This window comes from Pongo abelii, chromosome 23 (assembly GCF_028885655.2).
Source record: "Pongo abelii isolate AG06213 chromosome 23, NHGRI_mPonAbe1-v2.0_pri, whole genome shotgun sequence".
Taxonomy (NCBI): domain Eukaryota; kingdom Metazoa; phylum Chordata; class Mammalia; order Primates; family Hominidae; genus Pongo; species Pongo abelii.
The window spans coordinates 49,594,238-49,616,782 of record NC_085929.1 but is presented as its reverse complement, the minus strand read 5'-3'; the positions used below and the strand labels follow the sequence as shown (position 1 = coordinate 49,616,782).

Below are 22,545 nucleotides of genomic sequence, written 5' to 3'. Positions count from 1 at the left end.
AAAAAAAAAAAAAAGGCTGCAAAGGGCCAGACCTTGGGGAGAGAAGACATAAGGAGGCAGGAAGGCCTATTGGGGGTCGTCTTTGGTTTGGAGGCCAGGACGGAGGGAGGAGTGAGCAGGATGCAGGGTCTGCCCAGCCAGCCTGGGAGGTATGAACAGCTGCATCTCCCAGCTCTGGGGATGAGGGGGTTTGGGGGCTGGAGGATGGTGGCCGGCCCAGCCCAGCTTTGACATTTGGGGTGGAAGGCAGACACAGAGCCCATGTCCTGGGAGGGAGGCCTGGTGGGGTCTACAAATGGCACGAGGCCAAGGCCCAGGGCAGGTACCAAGCCTACAAAGGTACAAAGCAGGGGCCTGGCCCTCCTGCCCCTGGTGCCCCTTGTCCTGCTCCCCCATCCCCACCACACCTCTCCCTGTGAGCGGAGCCACGGCTGCATCCCTCTGGCGGGGAGTCTGTGCAGGGAGAGACAGGCATCCCCTAAAGAGGAACTGAAAGCCCAAAGGAAATAACCCCCAACAGTGGATTTTAGGACACAGACCAGGACAAGGGAGAAGGCAAACCGTCGGGCCAAACCAAGGCAGCATTTGCAGTCACTGTTTGCAGGGAAGGATCTGATTAGGAGCACACAGGCCCTGTCCTCCCCACCAACACATGTGCCTCCCTGGGGCAAGAGGAAGCTCGTGCTGGTGCTACCAACCCCCCAGAGAGGACCAGAGACTGCTGGAAACCAACATTTTATTGAGCACTCCTGCTCCTCGGAATCTATTCCAGTAGATTCTTTGCCCAGGGCATCACACATCACACAGGGGTGTGACCAGCACTCCCCCTGCTACCTGCCGTGTGGGAAGGGGCAGGAGTGAATGGCTCTTCCTGGGCACAGGCCATAGTTAACAGGCAACAATTTCAGAGCCATAGGAATTCATCTCTTAGAAAAAACGAAAACTGGAATAAAAAAAACCCCAAAAACCTGAGTATAAAACCTCAGCAGTGTTCCAGCACTATCTCAGAGTTTAAATATAAAAAGGCATCATGAGAAAACAGTTAAAAAGACAACAGCAGCAGGCCGCCACCTCCAGGGCAGCAGTCACGGGGGTGGGGCCAGCCCCGCCCTGAGACGCCGGGGCCTCACTTGAGCAGCAGGTGCAGGCCCCCGCTGAGCAGCAACAGCAGCAGCGCCAGCAGCACCTGTTCGCGGGACACCTGTGGGAGCAAAGCAGAGGAGTCAGGCTCGGGGCAGGCCCCAGCAATGGGGCCAGATGGGTGACAGCGGAGTGCCAAGGGGAAGCCCAGGGACGTGGGGACTGGGAAGGAGCTCCAGGGTACCAGAGAAGGAAGGAGTTCAGGAGAGGGGGAAAGTGGCCCTGAGGACATGGCCAGAGAGGCCAGCGTGGCCTGGGCCTGCCAGTCTGCGGGACACAGGCAAAGACACCCGGTGGACACAGGTGAGGGTGGTCAGCTGCCCTGGTGGTGGGCGGTGCAGAGTGGGCGCCACGGGACCCGGCTACCAGGAAGGCTGCTGAGGGAGGCCCCTGCCCTGGCCGGGAGACCAGAGTCCTGCCTGCCAGCTGAAGGCTCTCGGGCCAGAGGGAGACCCAGGACCATGCACTGGTTTGTGCACTCACAACCAGGAATCTCAAACCCAAAAGCCCATGGGACCAGGCAGATGTGGACACAGGTGACACAGAAGATGATAGGGACAGGTGGGAACTGTGGCGCCCCGAGGAGCGGCTCTGACAGCCCCCACTGGCCACAGCGCAAGTCAGGGTCAGGAATCTCAAGGCTCTTACCCAGGACCCGGGGTTCAGGGAGCTCCAGAACCTCATTATGTTTTCCTTAAGGGTGGTGAAACCGTCCGTGAAACTTCTAAGAACATCCCTGATGTCCTCAGTCTGGTCGTAGATGAAAGCCAGACCCAGGCTACAGACAAAGAGGATGGGGGGACAAAGTCATTACTGTAGGAACAGGTAGGGGCAGCCTGTACTTAGATGACACCATCACAGCTGTGGGGAGCAGGGGCCTGTGCCCTCGCACCCCACAGCCACCCGGGGCCCTTTCTGTGGGCGCCTCCACCTGCAGGGGCCGTGTGGTATGGGCTGTTTGTGGTCAAATTCATTCCGATTTCCTGCTTCCTCCGCCAGCCAGCCACCCGCCAGCCCACCAGGTGTTTGGCCCTGTCTTCCAGAGCTGGCCACATGGAAAATAAACCCCCATTCTACAGGGCCCTCGCAAGCCACTGCCCACTCTGTTCCCCCACCGGAGACTAGCTGAGAGGCCCAGCCCCCAGGGTCTAGGATCCGAGCTCACGTAGCACCTCCTTTTCAGACCACGGTGGAAATGTACCATCTGGGCTCGATGAGGACGGCAAGAGAGAAAAGGGCCCTGGGCTCTGCTTTGTTGCCCAGGAATGCCAGGGACAGGTGGCAGGGGGCGAGTGCCAGGAGCTGGGGGCTCCCAGGGGAGGTGTGGGAAGCAGCCAAGGGTTTCAGTACAGCCCCAGAGTGTCAGGGCACATGCCCCGCAGAGCTTCCTCGGGGCCCAGCCCTATGCTGTGTTCAGGGCCTCCACCCACCGCTCAGGGCCCCTCCCCAGGTTGTAGAGGCATAGGGCATAGGCCGGCTACCTGTGCATGGCCACCTCGGGGAGCTGGGCCCGGTGCGGGGCCCTGAGGCTCACGTCCATCTCGTCCCCGATGCAGGCCAGCCGCAAGGCCAACGCGTCACTGCAGGGAGCACACACAGGAGTCAGGGGTGTGGCTGTGCCGTGGAGGCCACACGCACCTGGACCCACCCAGCCAACGGATTGTGTGCAGCTGGGAGTGGCCCAGAGGATAAGAGATGGTGTCAGATTCAGGGCAGGCAGTGAGTGGGCCTCCCTGTATCCCTCCTCCGGCTCCCACTTTGATTGAGAGATACCTTCGAGGTCCCATCCGTGGGTGGTCCCAGAGGTGCAAGCTATTTCAAAAAGAATCCTGGGGCAGGCCCACCTGTGGGCTTTGGTGGAAATGGTGGACAAGGGGAACAGGCAGGTCTGGGGGTGCTGAGCCCCTGGATGGCTGAGGCTGGCCAAGGGGAATGGACAGGTCTGGGGGTGCTGAGTCCCCCGGATGGCTAAGCCCCCTTCCCACAGGGGTTGCAGCTTACCTTCCTTTGTGGGAGGTGAGGGGGCTCTAAGACCTGTGTCCTGGTCCCAATCCTGAAACCAGCCCTGCTGGCACCACCCCTCTCAGAATGGGGGGACTAAGAAGCCCCTAGTGGGCCCCCCACTAAACCACATCCTTGATCTTACACCCCACCCGCATTCACTCCCACACTAAGACTAAGACACTCCCCACCCTCCCAGCTTGCTGGTCTGGGCCTCTACCAGGGACCTGTGTGCATTCCATCCCAGTGACTACACCGGGGGAATTCCCAGGGAAGTGGAACTCCTAGGGGCCCAGAGCTGAGGCTGGGCCTGGGCCCTGGCCCCACCCACCTGACCTGCCAATGCCCTGGGCCTACATTCCCTACCTGAAGGGGATGCGGGTGGGAGGGGTACAGGTGTGGGCTGGCAATCAGGGTTAGGGGCTGTGGTCCTACCTCCTGTTACCCTGGGGAACCTCAGGAAAACACTGCCCCAGGCTTCATGTCCTCCAACCTTGTCCATTAATGGACAGGTGCCTCCAGTTCTAAAATCCCAGCCAGCCCAATCCTTAATGACTAAAAATCCTGAGGCTGAAAAAAAAAATCCTGAGCAGAAAAGAATCCTGTGGAACCTGGAGCTGGTCCCTGGCCTGTGGGAGGTGCCACATCAGAGCCAGGATTCCCCAGCAGAAAGCAACAGCCCAGGTCAGGCCTGACCGTTCTCTTCCAGGCTCAGGGTAGAAACTACTGAGGTCAGCTGCTCCTGGGCCTTCATGTTCGTCATCTGTACCAGGGGAAGAATGAAAGTGCCAGTCCTGGCCGGGCGTGGTGGCTCACACCTGTAATCCCAGCAATTTTTGAGAGGCCGAGGCAGGCGGATCATGAGGTCAGGAGATCGAGACCATCCTGGCTAACATGATGAAACCCTATCTCTACTAAAAATAGAAAAAATTAGCCGGATGTGGTGGCAGGCGCCTGTAGTCCCAACTACTCAGGAGGCTGAGGCAGGAGAATGGTGTAAACCAGGGAGGCGGAGCTTGTGGTGAGCAGAGATCATGCCACTGTACTCCAGCCTGGGCGACACAGCGAGACTCCGTCTCAAAAAAAAAAAAAAAAAAGCCGGGCATGGTGGTGCACGCCTGCACTCCCAGCTACTCAGGAGGCTGAGGCAGGAACATCACTTGAACCCGGGAAGTGGAGGTTGCAGTGAGCCGCCAAGATCATGCCACTGCACTCCAGCCTGGGTGACACAGACTCTGTCTCAAAAAAAAAAAAAAAAAAAAGTGCGGGTCCTTCCTGCCGCTGGGATGGCCGGGTGTGCTGGACATAGCTGGGTGCAGCTGGCAGAGTGCAAGGGTCAGGTCCTACTGGACCTTGGCCCCTGAAACCCCAGGCAAATCCTGTGCCTCCAGGGGCCTTGTCAGTCTGAGGAAGATCCCTTCTTCATGCCTCAGTGATTCTTTGAAGCCGAGACCAGGAACTGCATGGCCTCCTCAGGCTCTTCCACAGGTTTTGGTTTTCTTTCTTTTTTCCTTCTTTTCTCTTTCTCTTTTTTTGTGAGACGGAGTCTTACTCTGTTACCCAGGCTGGAGTGCAGTGGTGCGATCTCAGGGCTCACTGCAACCTCCACCTCCTGGGTTCAAGTGATTTTCCTGCCTCAGCCTCCTGAGTAGCTAGGACTATAGGCGCCTGTTCCCCCGCCCCCAGCCCCATACCTGGGTAATATTTGTATTTTTAGTAGAGATTGGGTTTCACCATGTTGGCCAGGCTAGTCTCGAACTCCCAACCTCAGGTGATCCGCCCACCTCAGCCTCCCAAAATGCTGGGATTACAGGTATGAGCCACAGCGCCTGGCCCGGTTCCGGTTTTCTAAAATGAGAGCCATCAGAGGCAGTTGAACCAGAGTGACTCCATCTTGAATAGGGGCTGGGTAACAAAAGGCTGAGACCTACTGGGTTGCATTCCCAGGAGGCTAGGAATTCTAAGTCACAGGATGAGATAGGACATCAGCATAAGATACAGGTTACAAAGATCCTGCTGATAGAACAGGATTCGGCAAAGATGCCAGCCAAAGCCCACCAAAGCCAAGAATGGCCACAAAAGTGACCTCTAGTCATCCTCACTATTCATTGTGCACCAACTATATTAGCATGTTGGAGTCACTCCCACCAGTGCCACGACAGTTTACAAATGCCACGGCAACGTCAGGAAGTTGCCCTGTATTGTCTAAAAGGAGGAGGAATCCTCAGTTCCTGGAACTGCCCACCCCTTACCCGGAAACTCATGAAGAATCCACCCCTTGTTTAGCTTGTAATCAGGAAATAACTATAAGTATATTCAGTTGAGCAGCCCATGCTGCTGCTCTGCCTATAGAGTAGGTTTTCTTTTTTTGAGATGGAGTCTCGCTCTGTTGCCCAGGCTGGAGTGCATTTTTGCAACCTTGGCTCACTGCAACCTCTGCCTCCTGGGTTCAAGAGATTCTCCTGCCTCAGCCTCCCAACTAGCTGGGACTACAGACATGTGCCACCAGGCCCAGCTACTTTTTGTATTTTTAGTAGAGACGGGGTTTTGCCATGTTGGCCAGGCTGGTCTCGAACTCCTGACCTCAAGTGATCCGCCTGCCTCAGCCTCCCTAAGTGCTAGGATTACAGGTGCAAGCCACTGCGTGTGGCCCAAATTCTTTCTTGCTTGAGATCTAAGAACCCTCTCTTGGGATCTGGATCGGGTCCCCTTTCTGGCAACAGAGCCACCTCCTTCAAGAGGCCTTGATGTACTCAGCAGGTCGCTAAGGGCCTGTCTAGCTCCCTGAGGCCCAAACACTGTGCCATTTTGACAGCCAGTGGCCCCAGGTTGATCTTGAGACCGTGAACATGCTGGCTGTCCAGGGGTCTGTGAGCTGGTATCAGGGGAGGGTGGGGCAGCCAAGTGAAGCCGCTCCCAGGGCAGAAGCCTCCATGCCCACATCCAAGAAATCTTCCTCTCGGAGGCCCTGCCTGGGAGGCATCTGCAGGCGCTCCCCGACTCACAGAAGGTCTGCTCATCCAGCCCACCCCTGAAGTCACTATCAGGCATAGGGTAGGGCAGGCCATGGGGACCTACCTGCCCTCCATGCACTCCAAAGGACTGAAGTCCTCCATAGGGTCCAGGTCCTCTTCAGAGTCAGTCACGCCAAGAACCTCCATGGTCGGGGGTTCCAGGAGCTGCTCATACAGGAGGGTCTCCATCAGGATGTCTCTGGAGATAGGTCTTACTTCAGACATTTCTCCTCTGGGGCAAAAAGACAGCATATGACTGGACCCCTAAGAACTGAGCAGTCTGGGGGCTCTCTCACAGGATGACCCCCAGATTGCATAGCCTTACTCACCCGCACTTTTGATCCGCTAAAGCCGTCAATATCCCCCAACCCCAGCTCCCATAGGCATGAATCCTGCTACATGCTGGTTGTGTGCCTCTGGGCAAGTCGCCTAGCATCTCTGTTCTTGGAAGGGAGGGACTTGAAGATGATTCACAAGGGCCCTTTCTTTCTTTCTTTGTTTTTGGATACTGAGTCTTGCTTTGTCGCCCAGGCTGGAGGGCAGTGGCACAATCTTGGCTCACTGCAACCTCCGCCTCCTGGGTTCAAGCAATTCTCCTGCCTCAGCCTCCCGAGTAGCTGGGACTACAGGCATGAGCCACTATGCCTGGCTAATTATTTTGTATTTTTAGTAAAGATGGGGGTTTCACCATGTTGGCCAGGCTGGTCTTGAACTCCTGACCTCAAAGTGATCCACCCCACCTCAGCCTCCCAAAGTGCTGGGATTAGACGTGAGCCACCACGCCTGGCCTTTTTCTTCTCTGTGAAACAAAATCAGAGTATAAATAAATATTAGACGTTCTCCTCGGACACCAGCCCTCAAGAACCTGTCAAAGCAGAAAACCCAGGCACCTGCTGTCAACACAGGGGACAGAGCCAGGCTGCAGGGCGATTCCTCTGTACCACTTAACAGGAGGCTACACGTGTTCTTTGGTGTCTGCTGTTTCTCTTGAGAAGAAAGGCAGAGAGGCAGCATGAGAAAAACGTATCACAATCCCCATTCCCAGAGAGACCATCGCTAATTCTTCTAGTGTTTTTCCTAAACACGTGTGCGCGTCACACATCTATCTTCACAAATAGGATCACCCCATACAGTGTTTTACACCCTTCTTTACTGGCAGATGCTATTTACCTCTCCAATATCCATTCCACTTGGCTCCTTGCTGATAGAACCCCAATTTTCTTCAGGGTGGCCCTGCATCCTCATTCATCTAAGCCAACCATGGCCCTCGTCTCCCTCAGCTTCCCAGCATCCCTTGCAGCTGGTGACAACCGTGTAACCCAGTTCTGGTCAATGAGGGCTCAGAGGCTGGAGGCAGGGGTTGGATGCCAGGGAGTAGACACAGCCAGGGCAGCTCCTTCAAAGACAGAGCTGCAGGGGCTGGCCAAGAAGAACAGAGCGGGGAGGCAGAGAGCGGCCAGGCCTGAGGGTGTCGCTGAGCTGTCTCCTCCAACTGTGTGTAAGAAAAATGAACCCAAATGTGTCCTCATCACCATTCACTGAGTTTTCTGTTCTTTGCCACCAAAGGCCTTCCTATTATCATTGCGAATTCCCACGTCAATAAATGTTTCATCATGATGGCAGAGAAGGGTTCTGTGACCTGATTCACCATCATGTACCCCACATTTACCCCAGAGGGTACCAAACAGCCTTAGATGCAGATGATGATAATGACGATGACTGTGGCACGGGAATCTAATGGCCTAGTTCAAAGCCCGGCTCTGGCAGTTAGCAGCAGTGTGTCAATTTCTCCACCTGTGAAATGGGTTTCATGGTCTGAGAGCCCCGCCCTGGGCTATTGGGAAGACGAAATAAGGAACTCCTTCATGTACTTTGAACAGGGCCTGGCACGCCGGGAGGAAGTTGGCACTAACCATTACCTTTATGCTTCAACTCATTATTTTCTTACCATAATGCCCTGAGTGTTCTTAATTTTTAATTCCCCATGCCTGCTGATAGGACACTCCGCCCTCCCACCATCTCACTGAACTGTTTGTTCACACAGGACACTGAGGCTTAGAGAAGTTCATGACTAAACCAAGAAGGGACAGACAGAGCTCCAAGTCTCCCTGCCTCCCAGGCGAGAGAGAACTGATGGCAGGCAGGACCCACAGGGCCGCCCTCCCACAGGCCTAGGTACAAGTGTGTGCTCACGACTTGAGCATTCAACGGAGATGGATGGGCCAGGTGCGGTGGCTCACGCCTGTAATCCCAGCACTTTGGGAGGCTGAGACGGGCGGATCACCTGAGGTCAGGAGTTTGAGACCAGCCTGGCCAACATGGTAAAACCCCGCCTCTAATAAAAATACAAAATTAGCCAAGGCATGGTGACATATGCCTGTAATCCCAGCTTGAACCTGGGAGGCAGAGCTAGATTCTGACTCAAAAAGAAAAAATAAGATTTCACAGATGAGATGTTTTACATTGTATAGATGGCCAGCAGTGTGCGTGTTAAGGTGGCCTTAGAAGAACTGTGTCCAGAACTTCCAGCTGCCTTGCGTGTCTATGCAAATGGCATTTCCCTAGGAAAGCAGCTCCAGCCCTTGTTTGCTTTTCCCCCCTTTCCCTTCCCCTCGAAAAGGCAGTCTCCTGCTCTGTGCTCCTGGAGACCCCAGTACCTCCATGCCCTGCACAGCCAGAGCGACAGTGGAACCTCAGCTCACTGTGAGCTGAGCTGTGAGCTGCACCGAGCCTCGCCTTGACCCACCGTCCCCACAGCCCCCTTACCCATCAGGCATTCCCAGAATCCTTAGGCACCAGATAGGAAGAAGGCCCCAGTCACCAGAGTGGGCTACGCTGTCCAGGGTCTGCAACAGAGTGCAGGTCAGGCCTACCTGAGGAGTCAGTCACCCACGCTCTGCCTGCAAGACCCTTTCAAGCTCCCCACCCTGCCAAGCTCCCCATCTGAGTAGACCCAGGACCACGTCTCACCTTAGGTTGATACCCTAGCCCAACCCTTCCTGCACCAGCCTCAGTTTCCCCATCTATTGTGTTTTTGTTGGTGGTAGTTTTTTGTTTGTTTGTTTGTGAGACAGTCTCACTATTGCCCAGGCTGGAGTGCAGTGGTGTGATCTCAGCTCAGCTGCAACCTCCGCCTCCCAGGTTCAAGTGATTCTCCTGCCTCAGACTCCCAGGTAACTGGGATTACAGGCACATGCCACCACACCCGGCTAATTTTTGTATTTTTAGTAGAGTCAGGGTTTTACCATGTTGGCCAGGCTGGTCTCAACTCCTGATCTCAAGTGATCCAAAGTACTGGGATTACAGCCTCAGCCTCCCAAAGTACTGGGATTACAGCACTTTGGATTAACTTATTAAATACCCATTACCCTCTACCACAAAGAAGTGACCTAATCTGAACCTTTAACCATCTGGCCTCTGGGCCCAGGCCCTAAGATTGACTTGATATGAATGGCAAAGATCCCATCACCAACCGGGCCTAGGCCGGCCTTAGGGCGCAGATCTGCATGGGAAAAGTGTGGAGCCAGGCAGTGGACGGTGGGGAGCCTGCCCAGGAGGGTCCTTGCAGCAGCAACCTCCTGCTCTGGTCTCTCCTGGCCACCCCACCAGCCCAAGGGAGGCCCAGTCCTGTCAGCTCCTACCTGGCACCAGCTCTGAATGCCTTACTGGTCTCCAGCCTTCAGTGGAGCTCTCTCCAACCTAATCTCAAGGTAGCAGCCTCAACCCTGACCCTGTCACTGCTCTGTTCGGCTCCCTAGACCTGGCCTGGTGCAGTGCGGCTCACACCTGAAATCCCAGCACTTTGAGAGGTGGAGGCAGGTGGATCACCTGAGCTTAGGAGTTTGAGACTAGCCTGGCTAACGTGGTGAAATGCCATCTCCACTAGAAATACAAAAATTAACCAGGTGTGGTGGCGCTCGCCTGTAATCCCAGCTACTTGGGAGGCTGAAGCAGGAGAATCACTTGAATCCGGGAGGCAGAAGTTGCAGTGAGCCGAGATCACGCCATTGCACTCCAGCCTGGGTGACAGAGCAAGACTTGTCTCAAAAAAAAAAGTGGGGGTTTGTGCCACATTCACTAACAGGCCCTCCCCCTGTGGCCCTGCCACCCCAATCTTGGTTCCCGCTCTAACTACACTCAAGTACGCTTTCCATGGATGGTGCCTGGTCCTGCCATGCCTCCAAAATCTTCAAATGTGCAGAGCTCACCAGCCAACCTCAGACTGGCCCATGCCTATGCCTATTGGTCCTTTTTTAAAAATTAAATTTTATTTTATTTTTTTCCACAGACAGGGTCTCACCCTTTTGCCCAGGCTGGAGTGCAGTGGCCTGATCATAGCTCACTACAGCCTCAAACTCCTGGGCTCAGGTAATCATCCCACCTCATCCTCCAGGGTAACTCGACAGGTATGTACCACTGCACCTGGCTCATTTTTATAGAATTGCTGCAGAGATAGGGTCTTGCTTTGTTGCCCAGGCTTGTCTCGGAACTCCTGGCTTCAACTCCCACCTGGGCCTCCCAAAGTACTGAGAGGATGGGGGGTATGAGGCTGGCCTATTCAGGCATCACCTTCTTGGACCCTCAGAGTCTGCTTGGGGGCCTCCTGGGGGTCCTGCAGCCCCTGTCTCTGCTCCCCTCTGGCTCCAGCTGACCACTGCACTCCAGGCTGGGCTACAGGGCAAGACTCCATATCAGAAAAAAAAAATTAGAATGGAGATACTAGTAACACCTATTGCACAGGACTGTTGTGGGGATGAAATGATCCGGCACAGAGTAAACCGCTAAGAGAGGAGCTGCTGCTCTTATCAGTTTCTGGTTCTCAGCCCAAGGCCTGGCATAGAGCAGACATATGTTTGTTGACTGAAGACATGAAGGCAATCTATTCCCAGAGGACCCACTGTGAGGTCACTGCAGCTGCAGATCCAGGAAACTGGACTGGTTTTTATTATCTTTTTTTTCCAGCAAACTTGCAAATGAGTAGTTGAAACCCTTCTTTGGTGAAGGAAGACACACCTAGCCATGTGTCCCCACCCAGGCTACAGCCCGCACTTAGCCTCCTACACACTCACCAGTGGAAACACCAGGCGCCAGTCAGAAGCCCTATTTTACCCTAAGAGGTTAGGATGCAAATCTAGTATGTGCGGAAAAGAGTGCCACACCCACGGCCTTGAGGGCACCTGCAGGGCTCACAGTGGGAGGGAGGGCAGGTTCTGGACGGAGCAGCCTGCATTTGGTGAACAGCTCTGCACTCAACAGCTCGCCTATGGCTCATCTGAAAGATGGGGAAACGCCATCTACCTCCCAAGCCCCTCCCAGGTTGCGCAGAAGCACAAGCAAGTAGAGATGTGTCCTGCACAGCCCTCAGCAGGTGTTCAAGGGCTGAGGCTGCAGGAGTGTCAGAGCGGGGTTAGGGGCAGAGGTGGGTGGGGCTGGACCTGAGGGTGAGGTCGAACTCCTGGTAGGGGACCCTCAGACTCTCCTGACCTCACCCGGTCCTGTCAAAGCCAAGCAGGGGGGATCTGACACTTCCTGTTTCACAGGCAGGCAAACCGAGAGGGTCAGGGGCCACGCTGGGGTCACAGGGAGGGCCAGCTGAGTGGGACCAGCTAGAAAACCCTGGTCCAGTCTTCCACCTGCAACCCTCCCAGTCACAGGCTGGCCCTGGACCATGAGGGTGGGGTGACGCAAAGCCCTCAGAGCACACACAACTCCAGTGCAACCCAGCAGGAAACGCCCTGAGCCTGCAGCCAGGCTGGACCTCAGTTCCACCCCCTGCTCGGCCCCTGCTGTGTGAGGCAGAACAACCAGCTCACCTCTGAGCCTTGCAGAAACAGCCGGGCCTCCAGGGCTGCTGAGAGGATGAAAACATACACTACTGCCCATTTTCCACCACCTAGCAGGGGCTCCATAAAAGCTGGTTAACACAATCAACAGCCTTAGAAGAGAGGAGACCAGAGGCCACTCACAGCTCAGGACGCCACAGTGGACTGAACATGTTGCTGCCTTTCTGGAGGGTAGTGTGACAATCAGCATCCACCAGTCGCACACGCACATGACCTTTGATTTCTAGGGATGCATTCCACACACACCCCTGCATGGACCTGGCAGCCCTGAAAAATTGAAACCATAGATCGCAGGCACCACCGCGCTGTCATCACAGCCCTTCGGGAGGCCGAGGTGGGCACATCGCACGAGCCCAGTTCAAGACCAGCCTGGGCAATACGACGAGACCCCCTCTCTAAAAATAAATTAACAATAAAAATTTTAAAAAATATATGAAATGGGCCGGCCGCGGTGGCTTACACCTGTAATCCCAGCACTTTGGGAGGCCAAGGTGGGCAGATCACGAGGTCAGTTCAAGACCAGCCTGACTAACATGGTGAAACTCCGTCTCTACCCCGTTTCAAAAAAAATTAGCCAGGTGTGGTGGCGCATGACTGTAATTCAGCTACTTGGGTGGCTGAGGCAGGAGAATCTCTTGAACTTGGGCAGAGTTTGCAGTGAGCCGAGATCGCACCATTATACTCCAACCTGGGTGACAAGAGCAAAAAACTCCATCTCAAAAAAAAAAACAAACAACAACAACAACAACAAAAAATATATATATATAATATATATATGAAATGGAGATGTTTGATGGTTTTCTTCAAGGTATATTTTTTCTTTTTTTTTTTTTTTTTTTTTTTTGAGACAGAGTCTTGCTTTGTCACTCAGCCTGGAGTACAGTGGCGAGGTCATGGCTCAGGGCAGTCTCTCCACCTCCCAGGCTCAGGTGATCCTCCCACATCAGTCTCCCAAGTAGCTGGGACTACAGGCGCACACCACCACTCCCGGCTAATCTTTTGGGTTTTACATTGCCCAAGCTATATTTCAAGAAGCTCAAAGTACACAGTCCCCCACATCATGACTCACTCACTACCTGACTGGCGAAGCCCAGGCTCCAGACCCCGCTGTTAGGAACCTGCAGATATCCAAAACTGCTTAGTTTGGGAGGGTGGGTGGATTTACTTCCCATAAGTAATGGAGAATTAGCTAGGAAAAAGGAAGGAAGGCAGGGAGATTTAGAGAGGAGAGGGGAGGAGCACCAAAGGGGAGAGAGAAGTAAGAAAGGAATTTCCTTTTTTTTTCTTCTTCGAGAGGGAGCCTCGCTTGGTCGCCCAGGCTGGAGTGCAGTGGCGTGATCTCGGTTCACTGCAGCCTCCGCCTCCGACAGTGAAGAGCAGAATATGGATGTGCAGGTGGGTGTTCAACGTGTGGTTTCAACCGATTGTGTGCCACGCTTGCACTACTATACAGTGAAGAATCCTCAATCGAATCAAATCAAAGTTGGGGGACATCTGTGAGGTAAAGGTGTAAGAGGCCTGGGCACGGTGGTTCACGCCTGTAATCCTAGCACTTTGGGAGGCCAAGGCAGGCAGATCACGAGGTCAGGAAATTGAGACCATCTTGGCTAACACGGTGAAACCCCATCTCTACTAAAAAATGCAAAAAGACAGCCGGACGTGGTAGCATGCACCAGTAGTCCCAGCTACCCGGGAGGCTGAGGCTGCAGTGAGCCGAGATCACCACTGCACTCCAGCCTGGGCGACAGAGTGAGACTCCATCTCAAAAAAAAAAAAAAAAAAAGTTGTAAGAGTGACAGTGTAAGGGGAGCATTCTCTCCTTTCCTGCCAGAAGAGTAAAGGGGATCAGGGCCCTTGACACCGTCATCCCTGAAACGTCAGCGGCAGCAAAGGTAGGGGGCTTGGGCTCTGGGGCCAGTCTGCTCAGCTTCACTCATACATGGGCTACTCTTGGGGAAGCAGCTAGCTTCTCTGTGCCTCAGTTTCCTCCTCAGTAAAATCTACCTTCTGGGGTTGCTGTGAAGATTAAATGAGATGAATCAGGCACTGTACTCGTGAGTGAATGCTCAATAAATAAATATGAGTTATTATTCTCTGGAGGCTCACAGAGCCCTTTAGCTCAAAGTATACACTATCACAATCCTGTTTGTTACTCCTTTTACTAAAATAGTTCAAATCAATGTTTTCACCACACTATCCCAAAGTTCTATTGCTTTTTGTCTCCCCACATCAGAGTGGTTGAATAGGAGGCAGAAACAGTCCGGGAGTCCACAGGCTCCCAGCTCTAAACGGTACCAAGGCAGGAAGGGGTGGCCCCGGGTCTCACTATGGCACCTTCTACAGAAAACAGGCGTAGCCGCTGGGCCCAGGGACAGAAACCAGACATTCCAGTCCATCTCCAAAAAGCAGCACACTTTCCCCCACAGTATGAAAAATAGATACCTCTACCGCACTGCAGACATGCATTTAGTTTTCTTTAAGAAAAAAAAAAAAAAAGCCAGGCGCGGTGGCTCATGCCTGTAATCCCAGCACTCTGGGAGGCCGAGGCGGGTGGATCACAAGGTCAGGAGATGGAGAGCATCCTGTCTAACATGGTGAAACGCCCTCTCTACTAAAAATACAAAAAAAAAAATTAGCTAGGCGTGGTGGCAGGCGCCTGTAGTCCCAGCTACTCAGGAGGCTGAGGCAGGAGAATGGCGTGAACCCGGGAGGCAGAGCTTTCAGTGAGCCAAGATCGCGCCACCGCACTCTAGCCTGGGCGACAGAGTGAGACTGTCTCAAAAAAAAAAAAAAAAGAAAAAGAAAAAAAGAAAAAAAAATCTGTAGTATGTATCTTGTTTTCTCAAGTTTCAAGAAAAAAAAAAAGAAAGCTCACTTTTTTCTCTTTAAACACTGATGTGTAGCTAGTAACTTGGATAACAAGGTGCCACCCTACAAAATGTGCTCAGCGTGTTCTGATTCCAGGATGGGCTTGGCTGCCTGGGCTGGGCCTGGGAGACCTCCGTCCGTCACAGTGGAAACTGAAGCCGAGTGCCAGTGCCGCATCTGGCTTCAAGATCTAGAATCAGAGCCTTTGAAATGGAAAAGGGGTGTCTGAAACGGCACCCCCACCTGGGGCTTTCAGAGCTAAGGCTCCAGAATGAAGGGGTCACCTGGCTAGTGACAAGATGGGAGTCACCCTGAGCTGCAGCTCCCCCTAAGATTCCCCTGTGAGAGGCCCAATATGGAGTATTACTATTTCGAGACAGGGTCTCTGTTACCCAGGCTGGAGTGCAGTGGCAGGAACATGGCTCACTGTAGTCTCCACCTCCCTGGGCTCAGGTGATCTTTCCACCTCAACTTCCCAAGTACCTGGGACTACAGGTGCACGCCACCACACCCGGCTAATCTTGTATTTTTAGTAAAGACAGGGTTTCACCAGGCCGGGCATGGTGGCTTACGCCTGTAATCCCAGCACTTTGGGAGGCCGAGGCGGGTGGATCACGAGGTTAGGAGATTGAGACCATCCTGGCCAACATGGTGAAACCCCACCTCTACTAAAAATACAAAAATTAGCTGGCCATGGTGGCGGGCACCTGTAATCCCAGCTACTCGGGAGGCTGAGGCAGGAGAATCACTTGAACCTGGGAGGCAGAGGTTGTAGTGAGCCGAGATTATGCCATCACACTCCAGCCTGGGTGACAAGAACAAAACTGTCTCAAAAAAAAAAAAAATGCATTTAATACATGTAACCTACCCAACCTCACAGTTTAGCCTTTTGGAGGCTCCCAGCACTTTAAGAGGACAAGGCGAGAGGATCACTTGAGCCCAGGAGGTTGAGTCTGCAGTGAGCTGTGACTGCGCCACTGCACTCCAGCCTGGACGACAGAGTGAGACCCTGTATCAATAAATTAGGGGAGGAGATTTTATTCTATGTCCTTTCCTGTTTGAACACCTATAAAAATAATCCTAACAGTAGAGGAAGTCTAACAGACTAATAATTCTCTTGACTGATTTTGAAATGACCCCGAAAAGGGGAAGCCTGTGCCTTTTCATCACCATGAGGCAAGCAGAGAATGCCAAGCCACCACCTGGGTCTACAGTTGTTAAGTTTCAAAAGTTCATATTTAAAACAAGTTCTGGGCCGAGGCGCGGTGGCTCCCTCCTGTAATCCCAGCACTTTGGGAGGTCAAGGCAGATGGATCAACTAAAGTCAGGAGTTCAAGACCCCCCGGTCAACATGGTGAAACAATGTCTCTACTAAAAATACCAAAGTCAGCCGGGCGCGGTGGCGGCGGGCACCTGCAGTCCCAGCTACTTGGGAGACTAAGGCAGGAGAATCACTTAAACCTGAGAGGCAGAGGTTGCAGTGAGCCAAGATCGTGCCACCACACTCCAACCTGGGCGACACAGCAAGACCCACTCAAAAATAAAAAATAGGCCAGGCGCGGTGGCTCACGCCTGTAATCCTAGCACTTTGGGAGGTTGAGGCAGGTGGATCAACTGAGGTCAGGAGTTCACAACCATCCTGGCCAACATGGCGAAACCTTATCTCTACTAAAAATACAAAAATTAGCCAGGCGTGGTAGCGCACGCCTGTAATCCCAGCTACTAGGGAGGCTGAGGAAGGAGAATCACTTGAACCCAGGAGGTGGAGGTTGCAGTGAGCCGAGATCGCGCCACTGCACTCCAGCCTGTGTGACGGGAGCAAGGCTCCATCTAAAAAAAAAAAATGAAACACGTTCTGAAATGCTGAGGCTGAAGAATATGAAGACTGCTCACCCTGGCCCCTACCCTGAGGCTTGAGAGGCAGGTACGGCCCCTGGGCTCTGCTTCAGTGTTTGGGTCTCCCCTATGAACTTGCACCCCAGCCCCTTCACACCCCAACTCCTCCTTTACATCCCCCCTCTGTTACCAACATCCCCCAGGCAGGCACGGGGAACTCGCTGCTTCCTTGGGGCTCAGGCACAAGTCACTTCCTCCCCACCCTCCCCAGGACAGAATTAAATGCTCCTCATCTGTGTTGTCCCAGCACCTTGGGTAAACAGACCTGGATTGGGCACTCAGCCCATCAAGGTCTCGTTAAATGTTTACCTGTGTGTCTGCCCCAGCCAGCCGGGAACCTGCATGGCCCCAGAACAGAGCAGGGACCCAGTGAAAGCCGGTGAGAGGATGCAGACAGCTTGAGAGTTCACTGCAAAATCCTGAGAACGAGGGAAGGGGTTAATCTGGCGCTGGGCTCACGATGGCAGGCTGTTCCTGGCTGGGAGACCCTGGACTGGACAGTATCACCTTCTGTTAAAGGGCAGGAGGGAAAGCCCTGTGGGCAGATGTAGCCCTGAGAAGGAGGTGAAATGCTGCATGCATGGTATACAGTAAGTGCCCTCTAAGAGGCAGCTCTCATTCTGTGAGCCTGTTGCTCTGTGAGGCACACACCTGTGCTGAGCACCTCACGGTCCGAGCTCGGATTTATCTTCATGATGCGCCATTGTCTGCACAGGGAATTTCAGCTCTTCCTGGAATCAGGTAGCTCTTTGCCCTCACATGAAAGGGAGCCTCTAATCTCCAAGATACTGTCACACACAATAAATGTCATCTCTTGGCCAGGCACGGTGGCTCGCACCTGTAATCCCAGCACTTTGGGAGGCTGAGGCGGGTGGATCACAAGGTCAGGAGTTCGAGACCAACCTGGCCAACGTGGTGAAACCCCATCTCTATTAAAAATACAAAAATTAGCCTGGCATGGTGGCACGTGCCTGTAATCTCAGCTACTCGGGAGGCTGAGGCAGGAGAATCACCTGAACCCGGGAGGCAGAGGTTACAGTGAGCTGAGATCACACCACTGCACTCCAGCCTGGGCAACAGAGCAAGACTCCGTCTCGGGGAGGGGGGGTCAAGAATACTTGATCTTAAATATCCAAAATGACAGGGACCCTCACTCAAATGAACAAGTGAGCTTTTCTCTCTTCGCTGCACGGCTTTTCAGTCTGGCTAACTGAGTGCCAAGTTCTGTCCCACCCCCAGAAAAACAGGTTTACTATGCAGTGCCTGGCGAGGCCCAGTGGTGTTTTGTATTGTCACATCCTAATATTGACACTAGGAAAATCAGCTGCCCTCTGTGCCCGCCCCTCTCCTGCCTGCCTCGGGGCCAACAAGGAACTTAGGGGCCAGGGACTGATTTGCTCACATTCTATGTTTCTCCCAGGGCCCAGCCCCAACCAACCAGTGGCAGGACAAAGGGAGGCTAGGAAGCGGCCACATGTGTCCAGTTCAGACACACTGCCGGCTTCCTGGTGACCACCAACAGTAAGACTGGTGCGGAGACTTCCTCCATACTGCTCAAACTGTTCTGTGCACAGAGGGTAGTCAAAATCTCATGGGATCCGCTAAGTCTGCAGCAGGGGAAGCAAAAAGCCATTAATTGTCTACACGTTTAATAGGTTCACTAAAAACAGGATGCTTTCCAGGGAGAGGGGAAAATACCACCAGCAGTGGTGTCAGCGTCAAGACTCACTGGCCAGTCAAGCCCTTCCTCAATTACATCCTTCCGTTGAGACGGGATCAGAAATGGGGGGAAAAAGAAAGTACACTGTTATTAGTAGTCTCTGGTTTATTTGCAGCTCTGTGACACAAGACGTAATTTTTTTTTTTGAGATGGTGTCTCATGTTAGCCCAGGCTGAGTGCAGTGCACCATCTCTGCTCACTGCAATCTCTGCCTCCTGGGTTCAAGCAATTCTCCCGCCTTAGCCTCCCAAAGTGCTGGGATTACAGGTAAGTCAAATGTGTAAGAATCTTGAGCCAGGCGAGGTGGCTCATGCCTGAATTCCCAGACACTGCACTCCAGCCTGGGCAACAAGAGCGAAACTCTGTCTCAAAAAAAAAACTTACAATAACTAACATCTATGCAGCCTCTCTATCCAGCCATAGAGTACCCAAGCTGTAACAGACACTGAGGATCTACCATTTGATGCTTTTTTAAGTTTTCTTTTGACAGAGTCTCGCTGTGTGGCACAGGCTGGAGTGCAATGGTGTCATCTCAGCTCAGTGCAACCTCTGCCTCCCAGGTTCAAGCAGTTCTCCTCCTGCCTCAGCCTCCCAAGTAGCTGGGATTACAGACACACTCCACCACGCCCGGCTAATTTTTGCATTTTTAAAAGAGACTGGTTTTGCCATGTTGGCCAGGCTAGTCTCACAACTCCTGACCTCAGGTGATCCATCTCCCTTGGCCTTCCAAATTGCTAGGATTACAGATGTGAGCCACCGTGCCCAGCCTAATGCTCCTTTTTTTCAGACAGGGTCTCACTCTGTCTCCCAGGCTAGAGTGCAGTGGCATGATCAGGGTTCACTGCAGCCTCAACCCCTCCAAGCTCAGGTAGTCCTCTGAACTCAGCCTCCTGAGTAGCTGGGACCAGAGGCACATGCCACCATGCCCAGTTAATTTTTTGTACTTTTGGTAGAGACAGGGTTTCACCATGTTACCCAGTCCGGTCTAGCCCAGAGCTAGTCTCCTGAGCTCAAGCAATCCTCCTGCCTCAGCCTCCCAAAGTGCTAGGATTACAGGCGCAAGTCAAATGTGTGAGAATCTGAGTCTTAACATCCTTAAGACAATTAAAAAAAAAAAGGGCTGGGCATAAGGGCTCATGTCTGTAATCCCGGCACCTTGGGAGGCTGAGGCAGGAGTATTTAAACACTTAAGCCGGGCAGGGTGGGTCACACCTGTAATCCCAGCACTTTGGGAGGCTGAGACAGGTGGATCGCCTGAGGTCAGGAGTTCGAGACTAGCTTGGCCAACATGGTGAAACCCCGTCTTACTAAAAATACAAAAAATTAGCTGGGTGTCGTGGTGGGCGCCTGTAATCCCAGCTACTAGGGAGGCTGAGGCAGGAGAACCGTTTGAACCCAGGAGGCAGAGGTTGCAGTGAGCTGAGATCACGCCACTGCACTCCAGCCTGGGCAACAAGAGCAAAGCCCTGTTTCAAAAAAACAAAACGAAACAAAAAAACACCCAAACTGTGCCATTCCTGAGAACTTGTTCCGAAGGCGTGCCCAAATTAAGTAGAAATCGGGGTTAAGTCTTAACTCCAGGGAGGCTACTAACTTGAGTGGGGCTTTCACTTGGCCAGAAACCTCAGGGATACATTTTGCAGAGTGAACAGAATAAACTGAGGTTGAGAGAGATGGAGTAGCCCTTCCGAGGCCACAGGGCTGGAGAGTGGAAAGAGGTTTTGGCTTGGGTTCCATAAAGGGCCCTTGGCTTCTAGCTAGACAACCCTGGCATTTCTGCGCCTCCTGGGACTGAAATATCTCTTTCTCCACCTGGAAAATGAGGCCTCCTGCTCCCAGGGGCAGACAGATGTTAAGAACTTCCCGGCGCTAGTGCCCACCAGACTGCGCCCCTCCTAATGTGGGGACATGAGGCTGACACCAACCCTCCCTGCGAAGCTCGGGCTCCCAGGCCACAGTAAACACTGCGTTAAAACAGCAACAAAAATGTTACAATAGTGAGAGCTACAACAATAACATCAACAACCACGTCCTACCCCACGAGTGCCTCATTCTAGCAAAACTGACAATGAAGGGCTTGAAAGCGATCGCATTTAGGAGGCCAGAGCCCAGACGACGACCAGCTCCGAACCCCACAAGCCTTGTCGTGACCGCGCCCCGCAGGCGGGGGGCCCCTCTCGGGTCACCCACAGGGGCGCACCCCCAATTTATCAAACAAGGTCGCACGCCCCAGCCGGGCTCTAGTCCCCGCCCAGTCTGGGGCGCACCTGTGCAGGGCGCGTGGGCAAGTGAGGGCGGGCGGCTGCGCGCCGCTCCGTGTGCACGTTCCTGTTCCGGACTTTCTGGGCGTCCCGTTACGAAGCCTTTCCTCGGCCCTTCCTCAGGTGCGCAGCGCCTCCGGGAGCCGGTCCCGGCGGCACCGGGCACGACGCCATCTTCCCTCTTTTAAGGGCACCGGGGTTGTGCGGCCGCGGCCGTGCGCTGGCGGTGCCGCGCTGCGCTCTGGCCGGGTCCGCACGACTCCAGAGATCTGAGCCCGGTGCCCGGAAGCCGCACTGGAGGACTGTGCGGCGGTGATGGGGCGTCCAGCCGTCGCGGCGAGACGCAGAGGGACCACCCCATTGCACAGGCGCGCAGACTGAGGCCCGCAGGGGCCGCGCCTGCCACTATCGCCCGTCGGGCACCTGGAGCCCCGGACAGAGAGGGTACGTTTCGGAGCCTGAGTCCCGAGACGTCGCCCCGCCAGCGACTTGCTGGAGCGGTAAAACATTGGCACGGGTCCCCACACTTCCAGCCGCTCGGCACCCGGGGCGCGGCCTGGGCGCTAACCGCCGAGATCGAGCTGGGCGGAGCAGCGGGCGGCAGCAGGGTCGGGGGCACTCACCTGGCGGCGGCGATGCTGGCAGCGTTTGTGAGCCACCCGGGAGGCTTCGTGTCTGCGGCCCGGCTGCCGGCGCGGGACCTAATAGGCCCGGGCGCCCCGCCCCTCCCGCCCCTCCCTCCCCGCCCGGCCCGGCCCGGGTCCCGCCCCTCCCCGGGAGCGGCCTCTCGCACCCCGAGCGCGGAATCCCGGACTGGGGTCTGAATGGCATTGGCAACAGAACCGCTACAAGTGCAGCCCGTTGGCTTGTTTACAGCCTCTCTGCCCCCTGCTGTTCTGCAAGCTTGTTTTGTCCCGTGCGTCGCTGTTTCCCCTGCGCTCAGCACGGGCGTGCACTCAGGGGTTTCCATCAATATTGGGGGGATCGATCCATTGACAGAATCTGGCCCTTTACACGGATGGCCTCCCTTCGAGCTCAAAGTACTCCTCGGTGCTTTTTTTCACGATCATTTTACCCACGTGGAAACCGAGGCTCCAAGAGGACGAAATGACTTAAATGACAGCGTGAAGCCAGCGTTCAAAAACGTGTGCTCCTTACGCTGGCAGCTTTGGAACTTAGGTGTTTTCAAGCCTATTTCACGAATATGAAAACCGAGGTTCACATTTGGTTAGCGGCAGCATCCAGTGATCCACACCCGAAGCCAGGGGGTTGCCCCTCCACTGCCGCCCGTCCGCAGCCTTCCAGCTGCATCACACACCCACTGCCTTCCCCCTCCCGTCCGGGCTCCGGGTCCGTGAGAGGCGGGCGGGACTGGGAGGGATTGGGGGCAGAAGGCTCAGGTGCAGACCTGGTGAGACGGACCCCACAGCCCCCGGGGGGGGAACAGAGAAATTGGAAAGGTTCCAGGCGGGGTGGGCGGGTGAGCAGCCTGCCACGCAGGGATGGATAGGACCTAACTCCAGCCCTGGGGTATATTGGGGGTGGGAGAAGGCAGAGCGCTCCTGGAATAACAAAGTAACAATTGTCCTGGGCACAGCAAAGCTTGTTTACCTCTGTCTTGATCCCCTCAGAGATTAGGGGAGGGGCAGGGGCAGGGGTTCCCCTCCCCCAGCTCTGTCGTTTGCTACCTGTTGGGTACCTCACTCTGTTCTTCCCACCTCTAGGGTAATTACTTCCCCTCAGTGTTCTCATCTGTGAAATGGACAACAGCACCTACCAAGAGCTGAGCTGTTGGGAGGAAC

At 54.3% G+C, this 22,545-nt stretch overlaps 1 protein-coding gene across 2 annotated transcripts; it reads right to left on the bottom strand.

Annotated features, from left to right (window-relative positions):
- Window positions 1-719: 719 nt before the first annotated feature.
- Window positions 720-21,440, bottom strand: BIK (BCL2 interacting killer). Of its 2 annotated transcripts, XM_024240092.3 has the most exons (5): window positions 21,367-21,440; window positions 6,220-6,387; window positions 2,622-2,720; window positions 1,789-1,918; window positions 720-1,201 (listed from the first exon to the last, which is right to left on the bottom strand). In XM_024240092.3, exons 2-5 carry the CDS (start codon window positions 6,378-6,380, stop codon window positions 1,127-1,129), a joined length of 465 nt encoding a protein of 154 aa, XP_024095860.2. In that variant the 5' UTR covers window positions 6,381-6,387; window positions 21,367-21,440; the 3' UTR covers window positions 720-1,126. The 2 variants fall into 2 exon arrangements, with proteins under 2 accessions (XP_024095860.2, XP_054399729.2); XM_054543754.2 differs by lacking the exon at window positions 21,367-21,440 and having other exon boundaries at window positions 6,220-6,781.
- Between the last annotated feature and the right edge of the window lie 1,105 nt (window positions 21,441-22,545).

What these genes read in the sequence shown, in the direction of transcription:
- BIK (XM_054543754.2), bottom strand. Translation starts at nt 6,407, where the DNA reads ATGCTGTCTTTTTGCCCCAGAGGAGAAATGTCTGAAGTAAGACCTATC. An exon ending in TTGGAGTGCATGGAGGGCAG is followed by an intron (nt 2,721 to 6,219) that starts GTAGGTCCCCAT and finishes TGCTCCCTGCAG; the next exon opens with TGACGCGTTGGCCTTGCGGC. An exon ending in CCCTGAACCCCGGGTCCTGG is followed by an intron (nt 1,202 to 1,788) that starts GTAAGAGCCTTG and finishes TTGCTCCCACAG; the next exon opens with GTGTCCCGCGAACAGGTGCT.